Here is a 20634-nt window from a genome sequence, read left to right as displayed (position 1 = left end):
ATAGCAGCGGCTCTGCATTAATTTAACCACTAAGCTAATAAGTAGGTTTCGTTTTGTTATGCTAAGCTTTATTGCTTTTCTTTTGATCAGAATGGTGTTGTTGAGCAAAGCAGCAGACAAGGCATTCTTTGATGAGGGAATTAGCGCTCCATTCTTCCTCTATTATTCATAGCGCAGTGGAATATGTAAGTACCTGAGGGTGTCAAAGGAGCGCAGGTTCTATTGCAAAGTGCTCGCCTTGTTTCTCTCAATAGCTGACTATGAGATGATAAACCGCTTAATACACTGTGCTAATTGGATGAGAGCAAAAAGAGATGGGAATTAAGGCAAGGCAAAAGGAGAAAGTGCAACCAGCCTTCAATTCACTCTTTCACCACTTTACCAGCACCAAAGGAGGCACAAGCTTTCTATAAGCAGACTAGAGGTTTTGTGCAGAGATAAAATGAACGTGTTAGTGGATTCAAGTAATACACTAATTATTGCACAGTATAAATACCACGACTGGTTTTATAACAGGGAGGTAAACTTCTTTTGAGAGGGTTATAGGATTGCTTGGCAGTGGTGTAGAACCTAATAAGGCCCCAGAGTAATAACCCCCTGGATTAACAAAATTGCTGCTTGTACAAGTATGATTCAGGCTTTTATGAAGATTTTTGGAGAATGAATAAAAATGACTGAATGACATTTCTTAATGTATAACTGGTAATCGCTCCCTTTTCTTTAAAGGAAAAAAAATGTATACTTCCAAACCGGACCCTTAATAACGTCCAGGGACAACACGACTTTTTCCTTTGAAAAATGCTTCTTCCCAGTCAGGTAGCAGGTTTGCTTCTCCCCGCCCCCCTCCCCCCAAGCAGGCTGCCACTGTCAGCTAAATATGCAGTTGCTCTGGGGACCTCTGTGTTCCAAAATACCATTTTAGGACCCCTTTAAACCCCCCTTCATTCAGACACACTTTTGTGTATACACACACATACATGCTCACACACACAATGTTTTTTCTAAAAGCAAGTTGAACTAACCCATATATAATTTCCTCTCCTCTAACATCAGCCCCTTTTCCATTCAAAGTAAGATCTCTGTAGTACTCATAATGATACGAAAAAAAGAGAAGTGCAGGCATCCTCTTGTTTCTTGGCATAAAAATCAAGAATAGTACCAGTTGTTCCTGTTGGGGCATGGGGAGATAGGAAACGATGGGGAGCTGACCTTAACTGGCTTTAGCTGAATCTGAGTTTCAAGTGGACAGTCCCAACTCTTCTCTTCTGTAACCACTCTACCTCACTGCAAACCCAAGATATCCACCCTAAGTCCCTCCGCAGCCCAGGCTGTGGGTAGTTGTTGTTGGCCTAGTCGGGGACACCTGACCAAGTTAGGCCCACCTGCCCCCTCCGGCCTTTCCTGTGAGATGCCATCTAGATCAGCTAGGCAGTCTGAAAATGTAGCAAATTCACTCCCTGCTTCCACTGACTCTGTCCACAGAGACTCAGAACAGGGTCTGAGCCCCTCCCCCAAGGTGCTGTGGGGGTGGCCCTGGGAAAGCAGGTGGTGGGGCACTCTGCCCTTGGTGTGATAGGGATAGTCCCCCTGTTACAGGAACTCTCCTGAACACCCCCCCCCAGGCGGCAAGTCCTCCATGGTGGAAGAGGTTTGCTTAAGTTGGGGGGGGGGGGTCAGCTACTCCCAGCATTGTGACCGAGTTCCCAGATATTGGGGCCAAATTGGGTTGCCATTCATTAATAATGCTCACAATAAGATTAAATCATCCTGGAAAATCTCATAAAATCCCCCTAAGTACGCTCCAGTGGCTCTTTCCAATCCCCATCATTCAGCACTTGGGGAGGTTTGGAAGGAGAAGAAAATTGGTTTCTTTGCTTTTAATGCTGCTTTGAAAAGATACTCAGAGTTTGTCATGCGTGACATGTCACATGTTTAATGTGGACTTGCTGGAAGTCAGGGGGTCTTTAACGTGTGATATTTATGGGGAATATTAAGTGCAGAATGAGGTCCCTCCAGCTGGGGAAAGTTGAAAGAATAGGAGGCCCAGGACGGTGCTTGTTTGCAGCATCAGAATGACACAGGATTAAGAGTTTGTAAAACAAGGCGAGGGGTTCTCATTGGCCAGTAATAAATGTAATCCTTGGAGGTAATTTCACGCAATTTGCTTCTGCTCCATGGAAGGGTCAAATGAAAAAAAATGACTTAAAAAAAGAGTTCATTAACAGGAAGAATGGTACTGTTTCTCGTAGACCATCCAACTGGCAGCCTGGAGGAGGGGGGCGGGGGAAGTCCTGCCGAAACAAAAGCCAAAATCGACGCAAAAGTGATACTGACCACCACACACACAAAAAGTTCTTTCCCTCGCACTCCTCCTGCTCTCTGGGGTCTGATCCTCAGACTCTAAAGTGGCCCTGCTCCCTCCCTCCCCCCCACAAGAAAATGGTCTTTTCCCCTAGGAGACCCTATGGGGTCTGGAAGTTTGAGGCGCTCAGATGGGGGTGGAGGGAGGAGATGGCAGGCAGAAAATTCGCGCCAGGCTTACAAGAGCCCAAAAAGGCGAAGGGGGGTCGGCGGTCCCAGGCCCGGTGCTCAACCCACCCGACGGCCCTAGGCAACCTCGGGCCCATGAGAGGCCCCCCCGCCCCCCCGCCAGGTTTCCTGCAGAGAGAGAGAGAGAGAGAGAGAGAGAGAGAGAGAGAGAGAGAGAGAGTGTGTGTGTGTGTGTGTGTGTGTGTGTGTGTGTGTGTGTGTGTGTGTGTGTGTGTGTGTGTGTGTGTGTGTGTGTGTGTGTGTGTGTGTGTGTGTGTGTTGGGGGGAGGTCTGGACTTCCAGGCCAGGGGAGAGAGCTCGGCTGAGCTCTGCAGCTGCTGAGCGGATTGCCCAACCCCCGGGTAGCTGCTGACCTCTGCCCGACCCCGCACCTGCCCCGCGTCGGCCACACAGCGCTCAGGCCCGCGAGAGGACCCGCCCCCCTTCTCCAGGGCGTGGACTGGGAGTGCGCCCCAGTACCACGGCCCGCGCCCCCCGCAGTGACCTCTTGGCCCAAGGCCTGGCGGGGCTGCGCGCACCCGCACACCGAGCACGGTAGTCACGCCGCGGCACCCCTCCTCCTGTCCTCTCCCCAAGGTCCGGCGCGCTAATTACTGCAAATTGAAACTAATTAAGCTTCTCTTCCCTTTCCCATCACCCTGGGAGCGCAGGCGAGCCCCAGCCCCCGCGGTCACCCCGAGGGGAGCAGGCAGCACCCAGGGAGGTTGCCTCCCGGGTTCCTACCGCGGGGAGGGGTGCGTGCGCCCAGGGGGCGGGGGCTACACATCGCGAGTCTGTGTGGGTCTGCTCGCGAAAGCTGAGCTGTTTAGATTTTTTTTAATGTCTACATCTCCCAGTGCCTGGATAAGTGATGTAATGACATTTGTCGAATTACGGCCTGCCACTCGGATGGCCTTCGCGGCCTCTCCATCGCCATCCCCCACGTCCCCCCACAGTGCTCCGTGGGGCCCGCCCCCTCGGAAGCCGGCCCCGGGCCGCGGCCCGCTGGCATCTGGCATCCCGCGCCTTCCCAGCCCGAACTCGCTTGTAATTTCTCCGTGGTCGCCAACGCCTACCACACCCCGCCGTCTGCCCCAGCTGCGTGGTCTGGGATCCCTAACTCTCGCCGCCCCCCCCCCCACCCCTGGGGAGCCGGGCCTCGTCCTTCAGCTTCGTAGCAACCCGGGTCCTTCTGAGGATCGGGTTCATACCGGGGGGCCTCTGCCAGGAGGACAGCGTGAGCACAGACCCTGGCGGTGCCAAGACCCCGGAACCAACGCTGGACTCCCACCCCGTCCACTTTAATTGTGCCCCCAGTCTATATAGAGCATTCACACTTACTTTGTTAAACATATATATTTTTTTATTTTGAGCGTGACACTTCTCCACTAGATAGCAAGGAAAAGTGATAATAACAATTACACATTACACAAAAGTACTGTACCATTGCCTTTATCTTGAAGGTTTCGGAAGCCTCTACAGTTAATAAGTTAAATAAAGGGCTTGAGTACATAAATATTTGTCTAGGAACCCTACCGTATCTACAACACAGTAAGAATCTACAGGAGGACAAACTTATACCATACCACGCGGAGTGCAATTGCGTTATAACATTTCAAATATACAAAGCTCTGTTCTTTTTTTTTTTTTTAATAACAATGGTATGTACAGAATCAATAATCACAGTTTGGTGACTTCAACAGTCCATATTCTAGCAGAGTATTTCCCTTTGGTTTGATATAAAAACCTTGGTTGGTATATGATAAAGAAGAGAACAAGAACAAGACGCCGCTTTCCTTTAAGTGCACTGTCAGCTATCTTACAGATATGCATTCGCTCCCCTGGCCCAGGCTGCAGGCCGGGGCCCACGCTGGGAGATCAACTTCGAGCGCCAAAATGCTATTAAAAAACAAAAAAGCTAAGTGGGAGTATCGGGAGGGGGGAGTCTGGGGGTTTACATTTCTGAACTGCAATACCAGGCGTCTTGGGGAGCAAATCTCCCGGTTGTTTTCAGTAAAGTAAAAACTGGAGAGAGTGGACGTTGGAGTAGGAGTTGGAGCGAGGTTGGCAGTGACAGGGGTGGGGGATAGGGAGAGGGGGCGGGGGAGGGAGACAGCCAGCCGAGGAGGTGCCACGTCCGGGAGCGCCGAGAGGCCTCCGCCCGCGTCAGGCTGTGCGCAGGGGCCGAGCTCTCGGTGCCGTCTTGGGAGTGTGCTGGTCCTCTGTTTCCATTTGGTCTTGAGTGTGCGGAGCGAGGTGACCGTGCGGGCGCGGGCGGCCGCCTTTAGCACACCTCCTTGCCCGTGCTGGTGCCCGGCAGGATGTTGAGCTGCGTGAGCTGCGCCGCGTGCTCCTTGGCCTTGAGCCTGAGCGCCGCGATGCTGGAGGCGCGTCTGTCTGCGGCCGCCGTGGCCGGATCTGCCAGCGCGCCCGACGCCACCGCGCCCTCCACGGCCGGCGAGGGCTGTCTCAGGAGCGCGGCCGCGGTAGACGCGCTAGTCAGCGGGGCCATGGTGGAGAAGAGCCTGCGGGGAGAGCACAGGGCGCCGTCGGAGGGAAACGCAGCCGGGCCGGAGCGGGAAACCGACGGGGGAGGACACGTGGGAATCAGAACAGAGACGGCGGGGCCCTGCTGGCCGGGCTCAGAGACCGCCCCGCGGTTTCTGGGGGTTCACTTAGGAAGGGGGGAAGGGGAAGCCCCGGACTGGAGGGGCACTGCCAGGCGAAAAGAGGGGGTGCAGGACTAGATAAGCCCTACGGTGCAGACTCTGCTCTCCCCAGGGCGTCCCCATCCCGCCCCGAACCCCCCACCAGCTCTGCCTGCTCTGGGCTGGCACCGCTACCTGCCCTCCCTCAGGGCTGAGCTAGAGTACGGGCCGGGACCCGGAGGCCCGCCCATCGCACCAGGCGGCCACACACCTGCCCAGGTCCCCATAGTCTCTGACCCCGGGGTATCCTGCACACAGCCGAGACGACCCCAGTCCACGTCACCGCCTCCTGGTGGAGTCGATTGCTTTGAGTGGCTCCTCCGCTCCGTTCACCTTGCACTACCTACCAGCAGCTGGTGCCCCGACCAGCCCGACCCCTGCCACTTGGGGTGCCTGCCTGGCAGCGCGGTCACCTCCCCAGGGCTCTGGCTCCATTCCCCCCCCCCCCCCCCCCCGCAAGGCCAACTCGGGCTTCGTGCAATCTGCTGTCAGCCCACTAGGACTCATGTAGAGCCTCCTGCTCCTCCTCAGCCCACCCTCCACCCCTCATGCCACCCACACCGCACCCTTTTTCCAGCTTCTCCTCAGCTCCCCGCAGCGTGGTACTCCAGCCTGGTGTCCTAGCTTTTTCTAGTCACTTGTCAGAAAAGGGGGGGAGGGGTACAACGACATAGGGCTTCACATTTCTTTCCAGAAAAAAATAACAAAGCGTGGCCTGGAGGGGGCGTAGCAGGCTCTGGCTCCACTAGGTAAACTGAGTCACTACACTTCAGTACACTTGGGGTTTATTGTATTGGATTGTTACAAGAAACTAATATTACTTCGAGTCTTTTTTTAAAAATTTTTGTCTCAGATGATTTTTGTTAAGTGGCTGCGCAGTCGGATGAATCTATTATTTCTTTGTTCTCCCAGAGAGAGATCATTGAAGCTGCATTCAGTTTTATTTTCACTGCACTTTCCAACTTAATACATCCCTCTTTTGTTTCTTTGTCTGTGTGATTATACAGACTTTTTATTTCATCATTCGATGTTCATTTAAAGAAAGGGAGTTATAATATAGATGAACTGTTTCTTTTCTTCCGTTGTCTTGTGCCGCTGTGGGGGTCGGGGTGCATATATGGGGATGTGGTTGGCAGCGGGTCACTGAGTGACAAGGAAGACGCAGTCTGGGGGAGAAGATAAGGCTCTTGTCACCCAGAGGCTCTAGAGCTCCAGTGGGGCTCGGGCTCTTTCCTTTTGCTGCCAGGCTTAGGGGAGGGGCATGAGCAGGAGAGTAGCAAAACTTTACAAGTCGCCTCACCTCTGGAACTGCTTTAGTCTGGGCACACCCGCCTAGGGTCTGGGCTGTTTGTCTCTTCCCAGGGGAGCTGGGCAGCTTTCACTAGCATTGCCTTCCTCCCAGCCCTACCCCCACCCCAGCTCCAAGCCTTTCCCTTCAAGAGGCAACATTAGACGGTGTTTTCTTTGGATGGGACTCTGAGGTTAGGCCAAAGAAAAAAGATATGTGTATCCCTCCTGCCTCCTCCCTGATCCTAGGCTGGTTTGTGTGACAGAGACAGAGAAGACATGCAGACAGACTCCCCGAGGCCGCGTGTTACCTGCCAAAAGCAGGGCTGATGAAGGCCGGGTGCCTGAACACTGCGGCTCCCAGGAAAGTGCTCAGGCCCAGTGGCGCCCCACTGGGTTGCAGACTGGCAGAGCCCGGCGGCGGCGGGAGACTCGGGAAGGCGGCGGCGGCGGCAGCGGCGGCGGCCGTCCAGGCAGAGTCGAGCGCGGGGTGGTGCGGAGGGAAGGGGCTGGCGTCCAGGTAGGGGCTGAGCGGGTGGGTGGCAGAAAGCGGCCCGGGAAAGGGCAGCCCCGGGGGGTGGGTCTGAGCGCCCGCCTTCTCCCGCTTGCGCCACTTCGCCCGACGGTTCTGGAACCACACCTGCAAGATGAGAGAGCCCGGGGTCTGTGTGGCTCCTGGCGGGCAGAGCACTCCTGGCGCGCCCCTTTCCTCGTCGCTGCGGACCCCTCCTTCTCACCGGGGCCTACACCTGCCTGGGCCCAAAGTGAATGCCTTGGGAAATGCCGAGCACCCCCTTCCCCATGGCAGTTGCCACTAGTCTAGTTCCCTCCTCCCAAGTCGGGACAGGGGGCCAGCGTGCTTAGAGCTAAGGGACCCAGGTTCACCATGGCTTGGCCGCCTGTGCTCGCTGCACGCCTGTAGGCAGGTCACTTAGACCTCTGGGCCTCGGTTTGCTCATCTGTAAAATGGGGTGATGCAGCTTCACTCAAGTGACTTGTAAGGAATGAGTGAGAGCTGGTGTTTGGGGGGGGGAGGGGGAAGGATGGTGTTCCCCAAGAGGCCCTGCCAGGAGATGAAGGGGCATGACAGGCTGCTGTTTATTTATTTATTTAGATTTGTATTTTATTTTATATTTGCCTATTTCATCCTGACCTCCAAAGCTGGCAAAATCATTGCTTGGCATTGAGAAGAGAACTGTAAGGGTAGTTCCTTTATTATTTATTATTTCCAGAAATATCTAGTGAAGTGAACACCTCCCAGCACTAGGCTGGGTTCTGGAGAACAGAAAGCTAGAGAAGAAATGCCCAAGGTATTAGCAACAAGCAAGGCACTTTGGAGCAGGGCACTTCTCCAGGAAATGGGACAGAAGGTACACAGCCCACCACCAGCAGAGGTCAGATTCTACCCACAGAGGCACTGGCTGTGTGTAGACCAGCAATACCCGGACACACAGGATACCCGTACTCTTCACTTCTGTAGCACTAACAGGTCCTCTAGTTCTGTGGGGAATGCAGTTAAAGAGGTTACTTAAATAAGATCACGCTGGGCTTGGGGGAGGTTTTCAGCACAAGATATCTATCTCTCTAGCTGTTAATAGAAAGCAGTTTTAGGAGAGACCTTTACCTGAAACGTGGCAGCTACCATAGTTTAAAAATAACTCCCAGGAGCATGGAATTATTTTTATGTGACCTGCTCATCACACCTACAGCTGGGAAGATTATGCTCCTTCTCCCCTGAAGGTATTAATATTTTTAGGGCAGGATTTATGCCTGCACGCAAGTCTCAAAATTAAGAATGAACTTCAGGGCTATACAGACTTATATTAACATATAATGTCAATGATCCCCAAGGAATATGTTTTTTTGAAAGTTTAAGACATCAATGTCTTTCAAATATACACACTGGGGGTTGTCGCTACTAGCGCTAGTCTCTAAGCTTGGTTTGACTTCTAGACAGCCATCGGGGCAAGAAAAAATGAAACTCCAAATTGGTTGATGACTTATAATTCTTCTGAAAAGGGTGCATCCGTCACAGTCCGCAGCCCTCCAGTGAGCTCTTTGTGAACTGCTGAGGTATCCCGCGTGGAGACGCAGGCTGCAGAAGTCAGGCTAGCTGGGAGCAGGCTGGGTGGGCAGCTTTTGTGCAGCAGATCTGTCTAGACTAGAATATCCGCCACTCCTTGGCTGCAGTGAAGGGGGGGTGGTTGGAGGCACAAAGTCCCCAAAGAACTTGGAAACCATTTGCAGAGGATCCTCTCTCCCGGCTCAACTGCAATTATCAAGATGTCCCCTTGCAATTCCTCATTATTGAATTAATACCTCTGAGGCCCCCCAAAGGTAAACGAAAGGCCTCTAATAATTCATATTCACTTAATTACATCTTCTCCAGTGACTAGGGGGAGAGGAGGGGAGGGGGCAATCTCTTTCTTTTTAAAAGTTATTTAACTTTCCCACGACTCGTTCCCCTGAGCTGAAAATACAGAGTTGCTGTCACATCTCTGTTTGACAATGGAGAAATGTGTCAACAGAAAGGAGGGGACAGGCCTCATCATTAGCCCTCTAATGCAAGAAGCTGTTGTGTATTAAATGAGCCATATGGAATTTATTGTGCTTTATCAGCGCTTGATTTTGACTGTAAAGTGATTCACTCAGCTACTAGCCCAGGGACATCTGTTTTCTGTTGGCCATTGGGGCTGCCTGGTGTTGATCGTCTCTTTGGTTATGAGGCCTGGGTTCGGAAATGCACTCTGGTATGGGGCTGCAAACACCTTTAATAGCATTGCACTCACTCCCTATTAGATCAATGTGGGCTCATTGCTATAAAAAATGGGAAATCAAATAGCATTAGCCAGCTCCTTGTGCAGGCGGAGGGGAAATCAAACAGCATTTTGCCTTCAAATGGCCCTGTTTGTTCTAGCACTAAGTGGGCTTTTATGAAGCCCGATTGGAGACTTAATCGCAGCCAAATACCTGCTTGGAGCTGAGAGGATTTGTCTAACAACCAAATCCATGCTCCATCCCATTATTTCAATCAGAAGGCAGTCCGTGGATTGTTTCCTATGGGGACTATAGGATGGGGGGTGTCCAGAACTAGTCACAAGGGACCCTGAAACCCTGCTTCCAATCCAGGACTCCTTCCTCAAGGCTCCTAACCCTACAAACCTTCCTTTCCAAATTCCCAGGCCTTCAGATTCTTATGATCAGTGTGTGTGTGTGTGTGTGTGTGTGTGTGTGTGTGTAGTCTGTTTCTCAGATTCTGTCCTTCAATTTATGAAGGGGGGTGTCAATGTCCCCCCACACCCACCCACCAGCCACCTTTCGCTCCCAATCACCCCCCTCCCTCTCTGTGGTGCAGCTCACCTGGACTCTGGCCTCAGTCAAGTCCAGCCTCATGGCCAGTTCCTCCCTATAAAAAAGCAACATGAAGACAGGGGGTCACTACAGGCTCCAGCACCCCTCCCCTCACTGGCAGACCTCCTCCACTAGGGGCTTTCTGGCTGTCTGCCCTCACCCCCAAATGCAAGGGCACTGCCAGCCCTTCACTACCAAAGTGAAATGTCCACTGTTTGGTGAAACCCTGACACCACTTAACACACACAGTCAGGTCCAGGCTCTGATATGGACTGCTGGGTCCTGTTATGTTCAGGAGGGGATTCTGACTTAGCCTCTAAGTCCACACAATTGGGATAAGGTTCCCTCTTGCTCTGCTCTCTTAAGCCAGAGACCAAAGAGAAACATACAGTGTGCATATGAGAAACACACACACACACACACACACACACTCTGTCCTGATAGTAAATGAGAAAAGTATTTAATGAAGAAAAAAGGAGGGGAGGAGGCTCTATTGATTTCTTTCTGCCTCTTTTAAAAAATGTTTTCTCCTCCCTTTTCTCTCTTGAGTTCTCAGTCTCTCTCTCCTCCCCCCTCCCCCGTCATAACTCCCCACTACCCTCTGGAGATATGTTAAGCTTGTTAAGAGTTCAGTGGGGTAATTTTTCGATTAAACAAAATTCTGCGCACCTCCTGACTCCAGTGCCCACTACAAATCCTGCCCATCTCAGGGGAAGTCAATTTAACTGAAACCCTACCCCGTCATTGCAGTTATTACTGCGACAATTAAGGCAAATAGGAAACCATTAAGATGCTATAAAACGGCTTACGGCCTGTTTACCAAAAAATATGAGCGCAAGGCGAGTAATTGGCACTCACTCACTAGTCTGAAAGAGTGGGGGGCTGCCACATCCTGAGACCCAGGCAGTAACACACCTCCACCAGTCCATACCTGAACCTTTAGGACCAAACCGGCTAAGCCCCTCCCAATGGCTCCCGCTACAAAGGGCGCCCACAAATCAACTGCACTTCAGGCTGGCTCCCACTGGGCCCCAGGGACTCTACCACTGGGCCCCAGGGTGCTAAGAGTAGGGTGGTTTCCTTCACACACTTCTGGTGCTCCCTACCCTGCCCCCCAGCTAAGGCAGGTCAGATCTAGTGCCACCCAACCACCCAGCACCCCATCATGAAGTACACAGGCAAGAGAAATGCAGAAGGCCGGTGAGCCAGTTAGCTTTTTGATGGCAGGCTGCTCTTTCTGTTTTATATCTTTTCCCACGTAAAGCAGGGGTCGGGTGACACAGAGCAAGGCGATGAGCAAGTTTGGTGCCTTCACCCTGCACCACGGCATCCACTCTTCTCTGTCTGGTTAAGAGAGACAGGCTGCCAGTTAACTGCTAGAACAACTACACTTCAGAGTTGATTCGGGCCTCCTGAGCCCTCCGCTGTGATGTCTCCTCCGGCTTCCTGCGTCTAAAATGCACTTTGAAAAGCTGCACACGCCTTGAGCGAAGTAGCTGCCTGCAGCTCTGGATAGACAGCAGCCCCCACCCCCAACCCGGGCGATTTTGCTGGGATGAGGAAGGGTTCTTTCTGGCCCAGAACCTCAGTCCAGCCCAGGGGCCAGTCTCGCTGACTCAGTTTCCCCAGAAGAGCTGGCAGTTGAGGTGTACTGCTGGACGCTTGTCCTTAGAGAAGACTCAGCACGGCTCTTGCCTACCGCCTACCAGGTCCGAGGGTCCTCCCCCACCCCCAGGACCCCGCGTGCACACACCAACACGCGGGGCTTAGTGTGCGTATGTGTGCGCTGGAGAGTCTGACTGGGCCCCCGAAGGGTGTAGAGATACCAGCGCTGCCCGGTTCCTCCAAAGCACACAACCTGTCTCTTTCTAAAGGCGTTCACAGGCGCGGGCTCCGGCCTGACAGCGACCCGCGTAACTGACACCGCCAGACTCGGGCCAGGTGCAGCTGGCGGGCGGGCAGCCCCACAGCCAGAAATAGCCCCACTGGGCTCTGGGCTCTGGGCTTTGGGCTCTGGGCTTCGGGCCGGCTGTTCTGGCGGCGCCTCACCGGGACCTGGGACCCGGGACCTGGGCCAAGCCCTGCGGGGAACGGCGGGAAGCCCTGGGGAGGGGAGAGGCCGCTCACCAGTCCCTCTAGCTCCGGCCCGCCATTGGGAGAAGGTTGGCGGGGGCAGAGAGGGGAGTGGGGTACCTGGTGAAGACGTCGGGGTAGTGCGTCTTCTGGAAGGCGCGCTCCAGCTCCTCCAGCTGGTAGCTGGTGAACGTGGTGCGGTAGCGCCGCTGCTTGCGCTTGAGCAGCCCCTCCTCCGAGTCGCTGCCGGCCGACAGGCACACGCTGTCCTCGCCGTCCTTGCCCTCCGCGTCCTCGGGCTGCAGCAGCAGCTCCTCCTTGGGCGACAGCTCCCCGCCCTCGGGGGCCCCGGCGGCGGCGCTCCCCGTACCCGAGGCGGCCACCGGGCAGCGCCGGGGCTCCGGGAGCAGCGCGCGGGCGTCGCCCCCCAGCAGCTCCTCGTCCTCGTCCTCCAGCAGCTCCTCGTCCTCGTCTTCGTCCTCCTCGTCCTCCAGCAGCTCCTCGTCCTCGTCCTCGGCGCCGCCGCCCGCCGCCGGGGCGCCGCCGGGGCGCTCGTCCGGGTGCGGGTGCGGGTGCGCGGCGCCCCCCGGGCCGCCCAGCTCGTCGAGCGCTGGCGGAGGCGGCACGAAGGGCGCCCCGTTCTCCCGGTACGACTTGCTGCGGCTGATGCTCACCTGCGGCGCCTGGCTGATCTTCAGCGTGTCCCAGGCGGCGGCGGCGGCGGCGGCGGCCACGGCGACCCCCGCACTGTCCGGACGCTCCCCGGGCCGCGCAGGAGGCGGCGGTGGCTGGGCCTCCCCCCGCGGTCCCGCCGTGGCCGTGGCCGTGGCCGTGGCCGTGGCCGTGGCCGCAGCCGCAGCCGCCGCAGCTGCCGCCGCAGCCGCCGCCGCGGCGCCCTGGAGGAGGCGGCCCCCGCCCGGGCCGTACAGGCGCCGGAGCTTGGGCGGCAGGTGCAGCTCGGCCTCGAACGGAGCGCCACTGCCCTTGGGGGAGCCTGTGGGCGAGGGAGAGCGGTCAGCGCGTCGGCCCGGGGGTCCCCGCCTTCGCCACCGCCGGGGGGTCCTGGGCGCCCACCCCCCACTTTCCTTGCTTTCTTTGCTTTCCCTCTTTTCCCTTTTCTCTCCCCCTTTCTTTCCTTGCCCTCTCCCGCTCTTCCCTTCATTTCCTTTACCTCATTCTCTCCCTTCCAGTCGTCTCTCTCCCCCCTTTCTCTCTTTCCACCTCTCCATTTCCTCGCATTCCTGCATTCCTTCCTTTCCCGTTGCTTCCCCTGCCCCCTTGGCGCGCTCCTTTTCCTCTTTTCTTTTACCCTCACCCTCTTGCTCACTTTTCTCCTTCCTACTTTGAGGCAGGAGAGAGTTTGCAAACATTCAACAACGTAAACGAAAATCCCCACCACCCATAAAACTTTGCTCTTCTCCGCTGCTGGGGGCCAAGGCTGGCCAGAGGGGCATCGCTGGAGGGGACCCCTGTGGTCACTAGCCGCCGGATAACTCAGAGCGCCCCAGAGTCTGAGGAGACAGAGGGTCCTGGCAAAGCAGGGTCCAGGAGAAAAATGGGCTCAGAAAGACTGGCTGGGGGGCGAGGGGGACAAGAACGCCAGACTGCTCCTTCCCTTCAGGAAGCGCTGGCACAGGTGCCTCAGGGGCTAAGAAGGGAGAAGTCGGTGGTCAAGGCCCTTCTGCTCCGTCCACTCCAGTTTTCCAGGAGGTGCTGCAGCTGGACCACTGCCTTTTGCATTTTTAAGAAACCCCCAGTCTTCTCCCAGGGGCAAGCTCAAGGCAAAAGTTGAGTATTCACGGGTTCTGGGCAAAACGATAGTTGTCCTGAAATTTTTAATTTTAGGGGAAAATAAAACCTTTATCCATCTCAACTATATTTTAAATAATAATGTAACAGAAAAACTGCAGCCAGAAGCCATACATGTCACACATTTCTCACACACTAAAGAGCACTCGGGGAGTCCCAGGGAGATGTCCTCTGCAAAGCTTGGGTTTGAAAGGTCACAAGTCAGCTACAGTTGGAGAAGGAAAAAAAGCAAAACACCGCATAGGAAGAAATTTTCCAGAGAAGAAAAAACGCAAGGCTCCCCCTGCCTGGAGACCTCCATCCATCAGCTTTCTGGGTCCTTATCTTCATCAAGTACATGTTGCAAGGGCCTACCCGGCACAGGCTGTTTCTGGCCCGTCGCCCTTCTTCAGAACACACTCAGGCCATCAAACGGGACATTCAAATGATCTAGGGGCCAATACCCAGAACCTAAAAATCCCTCCTCCCCGCCAAGTAAGCCTGGCCTTGGCACCCAGAGCGAGAGATAGCCCCGGCGAAATGCTTACCGCTCTTAGAGGGCCCAGGCCTCAGAGGTGTACTCTCTCTCTGTTGGTCTCCAGTGTCACAGTCCCAGGCCCCTGGCCCTGAGGCTGAAACAGCCGACTGTAGCCCGGCGCCCTTGGCAGGTGCCTGGGCGACCGCAGACTCACCTTGCATGGCCTTCTCCGGGTCGGCGCGGCTGGCCAGCGGGGCGGGCAAACTCTGCGCAGCTCCCAGCAGCCGCATTTTGCACGGGCTCCTCCGGCCCAGGATGCTGTCGATGCAGTAGGAGGAGAGCAAAGTTGGAGATTTACTTTTGCACTCGGGCCTCTCAGAGCAGCCCTCCTCCTGGTACTGATTGCTCATGGCTGGGGCTTTTTTTCCCCCCTTGGGCGCAGAGAGCGGGCCGCTAGCTGCCTCTCCGGCTGGCGGGCTGGCTGGGTGTGTGCTGGGGAGTGTGGCGGGGTGGCTGGCTGGGGTGGGTGTCACTGCTCTGTGCCTGCTGCGGCTCTAGGTGGCTGGCTGCCGGCTCCCGCCCTCCGCGGCCGCGCTCGCCCTCTGCGCTCCGGACAGGCAGTAACAAGTGTGGCGCGCGGCGGGCGCGGCGCTGGGGTCTCTCTGCTCCACGTGCTGAGAGCCGCCCTCTGATTGGCTGTCGCCAGAAGCCGGGCACCGCCGGCTACGGGCTCCGCGCAAAGCCCGGACTGGATTCCGGAGAGGCGGGCGGGCTGGGCCGCGGCCCCCTGGAGCCAAGTCACTTAGCGGACTTCTTCAGACTTCTTTCTTGTTCGCCCTGAAGGGAAAACTTGCCGAGTGCCCAGTCCCTCTCCGCAGCTCGCCCGTCAGGCTTCTAAGCTCGGTCCGAGGCTCTAGCGCGTTTAGAGAACAGGCCCACGGGTGCCGCTGGGTTGCCGGGCACCCCTTCCCCCAGGCCGCGGGTCGCTCCCAGAGGCCAGACCTGGACGCTCTCCATCAGACCAGCTCTGGGCTTCCCGCCGCCCGGCCTTGCCGCCAGGGCAGCGCCCCCACTCCTGGGTGCCCAGTCGCTGTCCACCAAGGAGCCGGGGCGCCAGGACGCCAGCCCGCTGAGGGCACCTGCATATGGGCGCCCAGTTTTCTTTGGAAAACATTGCCTTGAGTCTGAATGGAGCTTCCGGGTTACTAGTGCCCCCCCCCCAGCCCCTCTCACCTGCCCCCTCCTCCGTCTTTAACTTTGGTAAAAGTTCCTTAAGGACAAAACTCAACCTTGGGCGCTTGGCCTTCCTGGGGTCAAGTACCCGGTAAAGGCAAGCGGAGGAGTCACTTGGGGGGAGGGCCGGCTGGGGGTAGTTCTGGGATGCCCCCTATCCCCGGAATCCAGTTCCTCCTCTAGGCGCTACTCATCTGGGGTAGTTAGGCCGTCACCCTGAAGTTGGACACCCACAGATCGCGCCCAGGGAGCGGAACCTGCAGGCTGCTGCTGGGGGGGGGGGATGTTGGGGGTGGTGGTGACCTCTCCAGGGTGGGAGGGACCCCGGTTTAATTTTAATCAGTTCGCAGCTCCTGAAATTCCGAATTCTCACGTCCCGGCTCCCGTTAGCTAAGGCGAGGGTGTGTTTCTGCCCAGCAGCTGCCAGAGCGTCCAGCCTGGGCAAGAGGCCCAGTTGCCCCACTCAAGTTGGGCGGAGCCCGGGTAAGGGCGCTAACAACTCCCTTCCTTGCGTGGATGTAGGGCCCGAGGGACAAGCAGGGGCCCTGAAGCTGGCGGGTGGGGCGTAGGTGGTGGGTGGGTGGAAAAGGGGCCGGGGAGAGGGAATCCACGCCGGGTTTTCCTCTCTTAAACCCTCCAATGTGTCAAAGAAAAGACTTTTTTTTTTTACACAGGATTATACTTGAATCACTTACAGTCAGTATTTAAAAATACAAGGATACATAACTGGGATTTTTTTTTTCAGCCATAAACATCTGCATGACTCTTAGATGCCGATGGGTGGGTGGCAAACCGAATGGGCTGACTTGGCAGGAACATTCTAGACACAAGTTAAAGGGGACCTAGGGTTGGGAACCGCCACATTAGTAATGTTCATACTACTGTTGATCCTACTACTATAACATGCGAGAGGAAATGGTTGTTTCTGCCACCCTATGTCTCTCCCTGTCTCTGAGTGTCTCTGGTTGTTAGTTTGGCTCTCACCTGTTCGAAGGAGACCTTGAACTGCCCCTGAGAGCTCTCCATCTGTGAAGCCCTCTCAGAGGTTCACAAGCTCCTGGGACAGCCCCCTCCCTCTTTCCTGCAGGCTTCCTGCCCAACCCCACCGAAGGAGGCACCCTGGCGTTTTTCTGTTGTCCGGTTCAGATGTACTGACGTGTGCGCGCTGATTCCCTCCCCTTTCCCTCTCTGGTCGCCGAGAGCCCACAGCCGGCACGCGGTTCGCCACGCAGCCCAGAGGCGGAAGGCTGACACGGAGCTCCCCCGAGTCAGCGGCCTGGGGCTCTGAGGCTGGTGGCCGGGAGAGACGCGGGCACTTGCCCTGCTCGGTGGGCCTGGCGTCGGAAACCCACAAGACATGGACGCCGGCGGCCGAGTGACTGCAGAGTTGGCTCCGCACACGCAGAGTGGTCTGAAAACGAGTTCAAAAAAGATCGCGTCAAACAAAAAGAGACACAAATGCACAGATCATTCCAGAGGGCCTCAGGGGCTCTTTCGTTGGCAGATTTCTCTGCTTCTGTCTCCCTCCTCCCCTTTCTGCAGCTGTTTCTTCCTTCCTTCCTTCCTTCCTTCCTTTCTTTCTTTCTTTCTCTCTCTCTCTCTCTTTCTTTCTTTTTCTTTTTTTAAAAGTCGGACTTTCTGCTCGAGTGTATCTAATTTTAATCATCCACTGTCAGGGGGATGCTAGCAGAGACTATCTGATTCTGACTTAAAGACCCCTGGGATTACAGCTGCGTCTATTAATGGAACACAAAACATTTCTTTGGGAAACTGATGTGGAAACACTACCTTCATTTTTTGTTTTTATTTCTGTTTACCTTTGACATTTTCTAATCAATCTCAAGTGAGAAGTGAGAAAGGTATTGGCAAGGCATGTCCATTCACTTGGGGAGAAGGGCCTTACAGAAGCCCTGAAATTATCTGTGTCACAATCCACAACTTGACTTAAAAAATCTACAATTGACTTGCTGTTGTTCCCAAAAGATAGGTAGAGAGAGAGAGAGAGAGAGAGAGAGAACTTTCCTAACATACCCCATGGTGAGACAGAAACTGCTGCTACCTTCAGTGTCTGTTCAGAGCATGGGTTTAAGATATGTCTGTGCTACCTTTTAGATTATTTTAGCAAACAGATGCCTCTCGTATTCAGGAAGAAATGAGTTCATTTGTTGAGAAAGTAGACTTTTAAGGACTGAGGTGCAGGGACTATGTCTAAAATAACTTTCAGTTTGGCCAGTTTAATATTCACTCTGTCAGCAAACTGAGACTTTCTTTTCACCTCACTTCCTTCAACCCAGGAATCAAAAGTAATTGCTTTTCACTGATGACATTATTCATACTTGTACTTTGTTATTCTCAACTTCTGGCTCCTCTAATCTTTGAGGTCTGTAGCAGTTGGTTTTCTTTTCCCGGACTGCCTGAAAAACAAGATTTTGCAGTTCATCTGATTTAAAAATCAATCACTAAAATAAAAATGATAATCATGACCGGAAGTGAGGGTCACGAGTGTTCAAAACTGTCGTTTGTGGTGAAAAATGAGTCTTGTTCCCAGGTCTGGAAATAATAATTACCTAGGAGTGGCAAATGGAAGAAACCCCTTTCTTTTCTGTGGTGAGAGCTAATTCTACATTATCATTTCAAAATTATATTTGCAAGAAAAGCTGGACAAGGGGGTGGCAGTATGGGGAGGGGAGAATGTTTGGAGGAGAGTTAACCTTCCACACTTTTCATTCGAGATGGTTTAATTTAGTGTGCAATATACACACAGATAAAGCAAGCTGCAATGGACTTCCAACAGCACCGGTCTGCTCAGGTCCCCTTGAATTATGCTCAACCTCTTCAAAACATATATTTAAACAATAGAAATAAACTTCATTGGAGTTTAGCGACCAATTTGGAAGCCATTGGAAAAGAAGACAATACGTCCTGATTACACTCGAGGATTCTCTGTGATGTGATATCCCCTTTGCCAAGTCATTTTACTGTTTTATTTATTTAATTTCTTTTTTTTAAACAAACTTTCATTCATTTATGGTCTTCCGCAACCTGCTAATTTAACACTGGAGCGCGTTATTGCAGTGTTAGGAGGAGAGAAAGAGGGAGAGAAAACAACAATACTGCAATGATCCAAATGATACAGTAGAATTATAGCAATTATAGTTCTACTTGTGGAAGAAAACCTTGCTGAGATCAGGCAAACAAACTGAAGCCGTGTGAGGATAACAAGCGTGGGGATTGACAGCCGGTGCTGGGAAGAGCCGGAGGGCACAAACAGAAATATTTGCCTCCCCCATCCCCCTTAACTCCAACCAGTCAAGGTTAACCTCCTGAACCCCAGCTCTGCGAGTCTTATCCACTTCAGGGTATGCATTTTATGCGCTGAGCGAGGTCTCTCCTCCTGGAAGTCTGGTAATGGGAGGAAATGTAACATAATCCGCTTGTCTAGTACTTGCCCCCTTGCCTTCTCGGCCCCCTGCCTGCCCTGCACTCCCCACCCATGCCTCAGTTCTCCCCACCGCTACTGCGAAATGTCTGTGGTCGGTGGTGGGTTGTTGATGTGTTTTTAAAGGAGCTGCCCGTGAAAAGGACCAAAGGGACTGAGCACTTGGAGTGTGCAGGGAAGACTCCTTGGCATGGCTAAGGCGTCCCTCTCCACCAGGTCCTGAGCCCCAGCTCGGCCTTGGGTACCCCCCCCCCCCCGCAAGGGCTCACCGGGGAAGCTGCACTCGGGGGAGCGTCCCAGGGATCCAGGCTAAGCCCTCCAGGTATGGACCTATGGGTTGTGATGGCCTTGGCAGGGAGACTCCTGTGATTGCCAAACTTGGCCACGTTCGGTTGCAGGTCCGGAGCTGGGGAAGGGGGTGGAGGAGCGGGAGGCTGAGAGAAAGCCGACCTCCTACTCCACCTCTGCCCTCCGTAACCGGTGCGGGCGGCCAGTGGGGGCTCCTCCAGCCTCGCCTCTGTACACAGCGGGTCGAACCGGTCGCAGCCTCACCTCTGCCACTGGAAAGCAGGTGTGAATGTGTGGGGGTGGGGTGAGGGTGAGGGTCTTCCGGGGCGGGGTCCCCTGCCAGTGGCGAGGAGCGAGTTTTTTGGCCGGAGACCCCCACCCATCTCCTGCCTCCCCCCCCCCCCCGCATCTCCAGAGAGAGATACTTCTGTGACCGCCACCATCTGGTTTCTCCCTCCAACGCCGGTCCGTCGGACCCGGGCTGCACCCTGAGGCGCCTCTCTTCAGTCACTATTCTGGAGGTGCGTCTCCCGCGCCTCCAGACTTATTGGTGGGACGCGGGTTGGAGCCCGGGGGAAGGAGCAGTGGGGGACCGCACGCCGGCTTCAGTTCGGAGGCCCAGCCGACCCGGGCTGAGGGCGTCCTCCCAATGGGGTTCGGCTTGGCGCCACGGCCAGAGCGCGCCCCCTAGCGGAGACCGGGGGTGGGCCAGCCCTCCCGCTGCCGCCTCTGGGGACTGAAGTTGGCAGATCCGAGTGATCCGGCAGGAATGAATGGGGAAAGAAAACAAAAGCCTTGGAAACATTTCCAAGTGTGCAATAAAAGACCCATCTGTACCTTTCTTCTCCAGCGCGTTCGTGGTTAATGTCCCCCCATGCGCGCGAGAGGGGAGATAATTGCTGGGTGGATTCTAGCTAGCGAACCTCAGCAAACACAGGCCCGAGAAGGGGAATAATTGGGGATGGGGCGAAGACGAGCTGGCCCAGGCTGCACTGGGATGTTCCTGGAGACCTGGCAGCCCGGGACCTCGGGCCCTGTGTCCATGGGTTCCCAGGGAGGAGTTTCCTGCTAATTCCTTGATTGAGGTCTGTCTCCGCGGCACCCCTATGCTAGGGTTCTGGGATTTCCCACCGTCTGTGACTGTAGACCACTCCACCTTCTGAGTCTGGGAGTGCTCCTTTGGCTCGATGAACCTCTTGCCTTCCTCTTTATGCTTCCTCTCCCTCTGAATCTGGGGTCGCTCACCTCGGGCCTGCCTGGTACCACCCCCCTCCCAGGCCACCTGCACTACTCCTCTGCGCAGCCCCCCCCCCACATCCGGACGTACTTCCTGAAGGTCTGGTCAGAAATGGAGAGAAACTCTTAGGTTCCCCCACACACACACACACGCACACACGCACACTACACACATTGACTTGTTATCCCTGGAAATGCTCATCTGTCTTGTCGTGCTTATAATG

The 20634-nt window shown here is 54.9% G+C and overlaps 1 protein-coding gene across 2 annotated transcripts; it reads right to left on the bottom strand.

Annotated features, from left to right (window-relative positions):
- Positions 1 to 4295: 4295 nt before the first annotated feature.
- Positions 4296 to 14823, bottom strand: ARX (aristaless related homeobox). Of its 2 annotated transcripts, none has more exons than XM_060182796.1 (5): positions 14429 to 14823; positions 12069 to 12942; positions 9885 to 9930; positions 6836 to 7164; positions 4296 to 5054 (listed from the first exon to the last, which is right to left on the bottom strand). In XM_060182796.1, exons 1-5 carry the CDS (start codon positions 14622 to 14624, stop codon positions 4814 to 4816), a joined length of 1686 nt encoding a protein of 561 aa, XP_060038779.1. In that variant the 5' UTR covers positions 14625 to 14823; the 3' UTR covers positions 4296 to 4813. The 2 variants fall into 2 exon arrangements, with proteins under 2 accessions (XP_060038779.1, XP_060038780.1); XM_060182797.1 differs by lacking the exon at positions 4296 to 5054 and adding an exon at positions 5867 to 6403.
- Between the last annotated feature and the right edge of the window lie 5811 nt (positions 14824 to 20634).

The sequence above is a fragment of the Erinaceus europaeus genome, chromosome X (assembly GCF_950295315.1).
Source record: "Erinaceus europaeus chromosome X, mEriEur2.1, whole genome shotgun sequence".
NCBI lineage: Eukaryota > Metazoa > Chordata > Mammalia > Eulipotyphla > Erinaceidae > Erinaceus > Erinaceus europaeus.
This window is presented reverse-complemented; position numbering and strand designations above follow the sequence as displayed.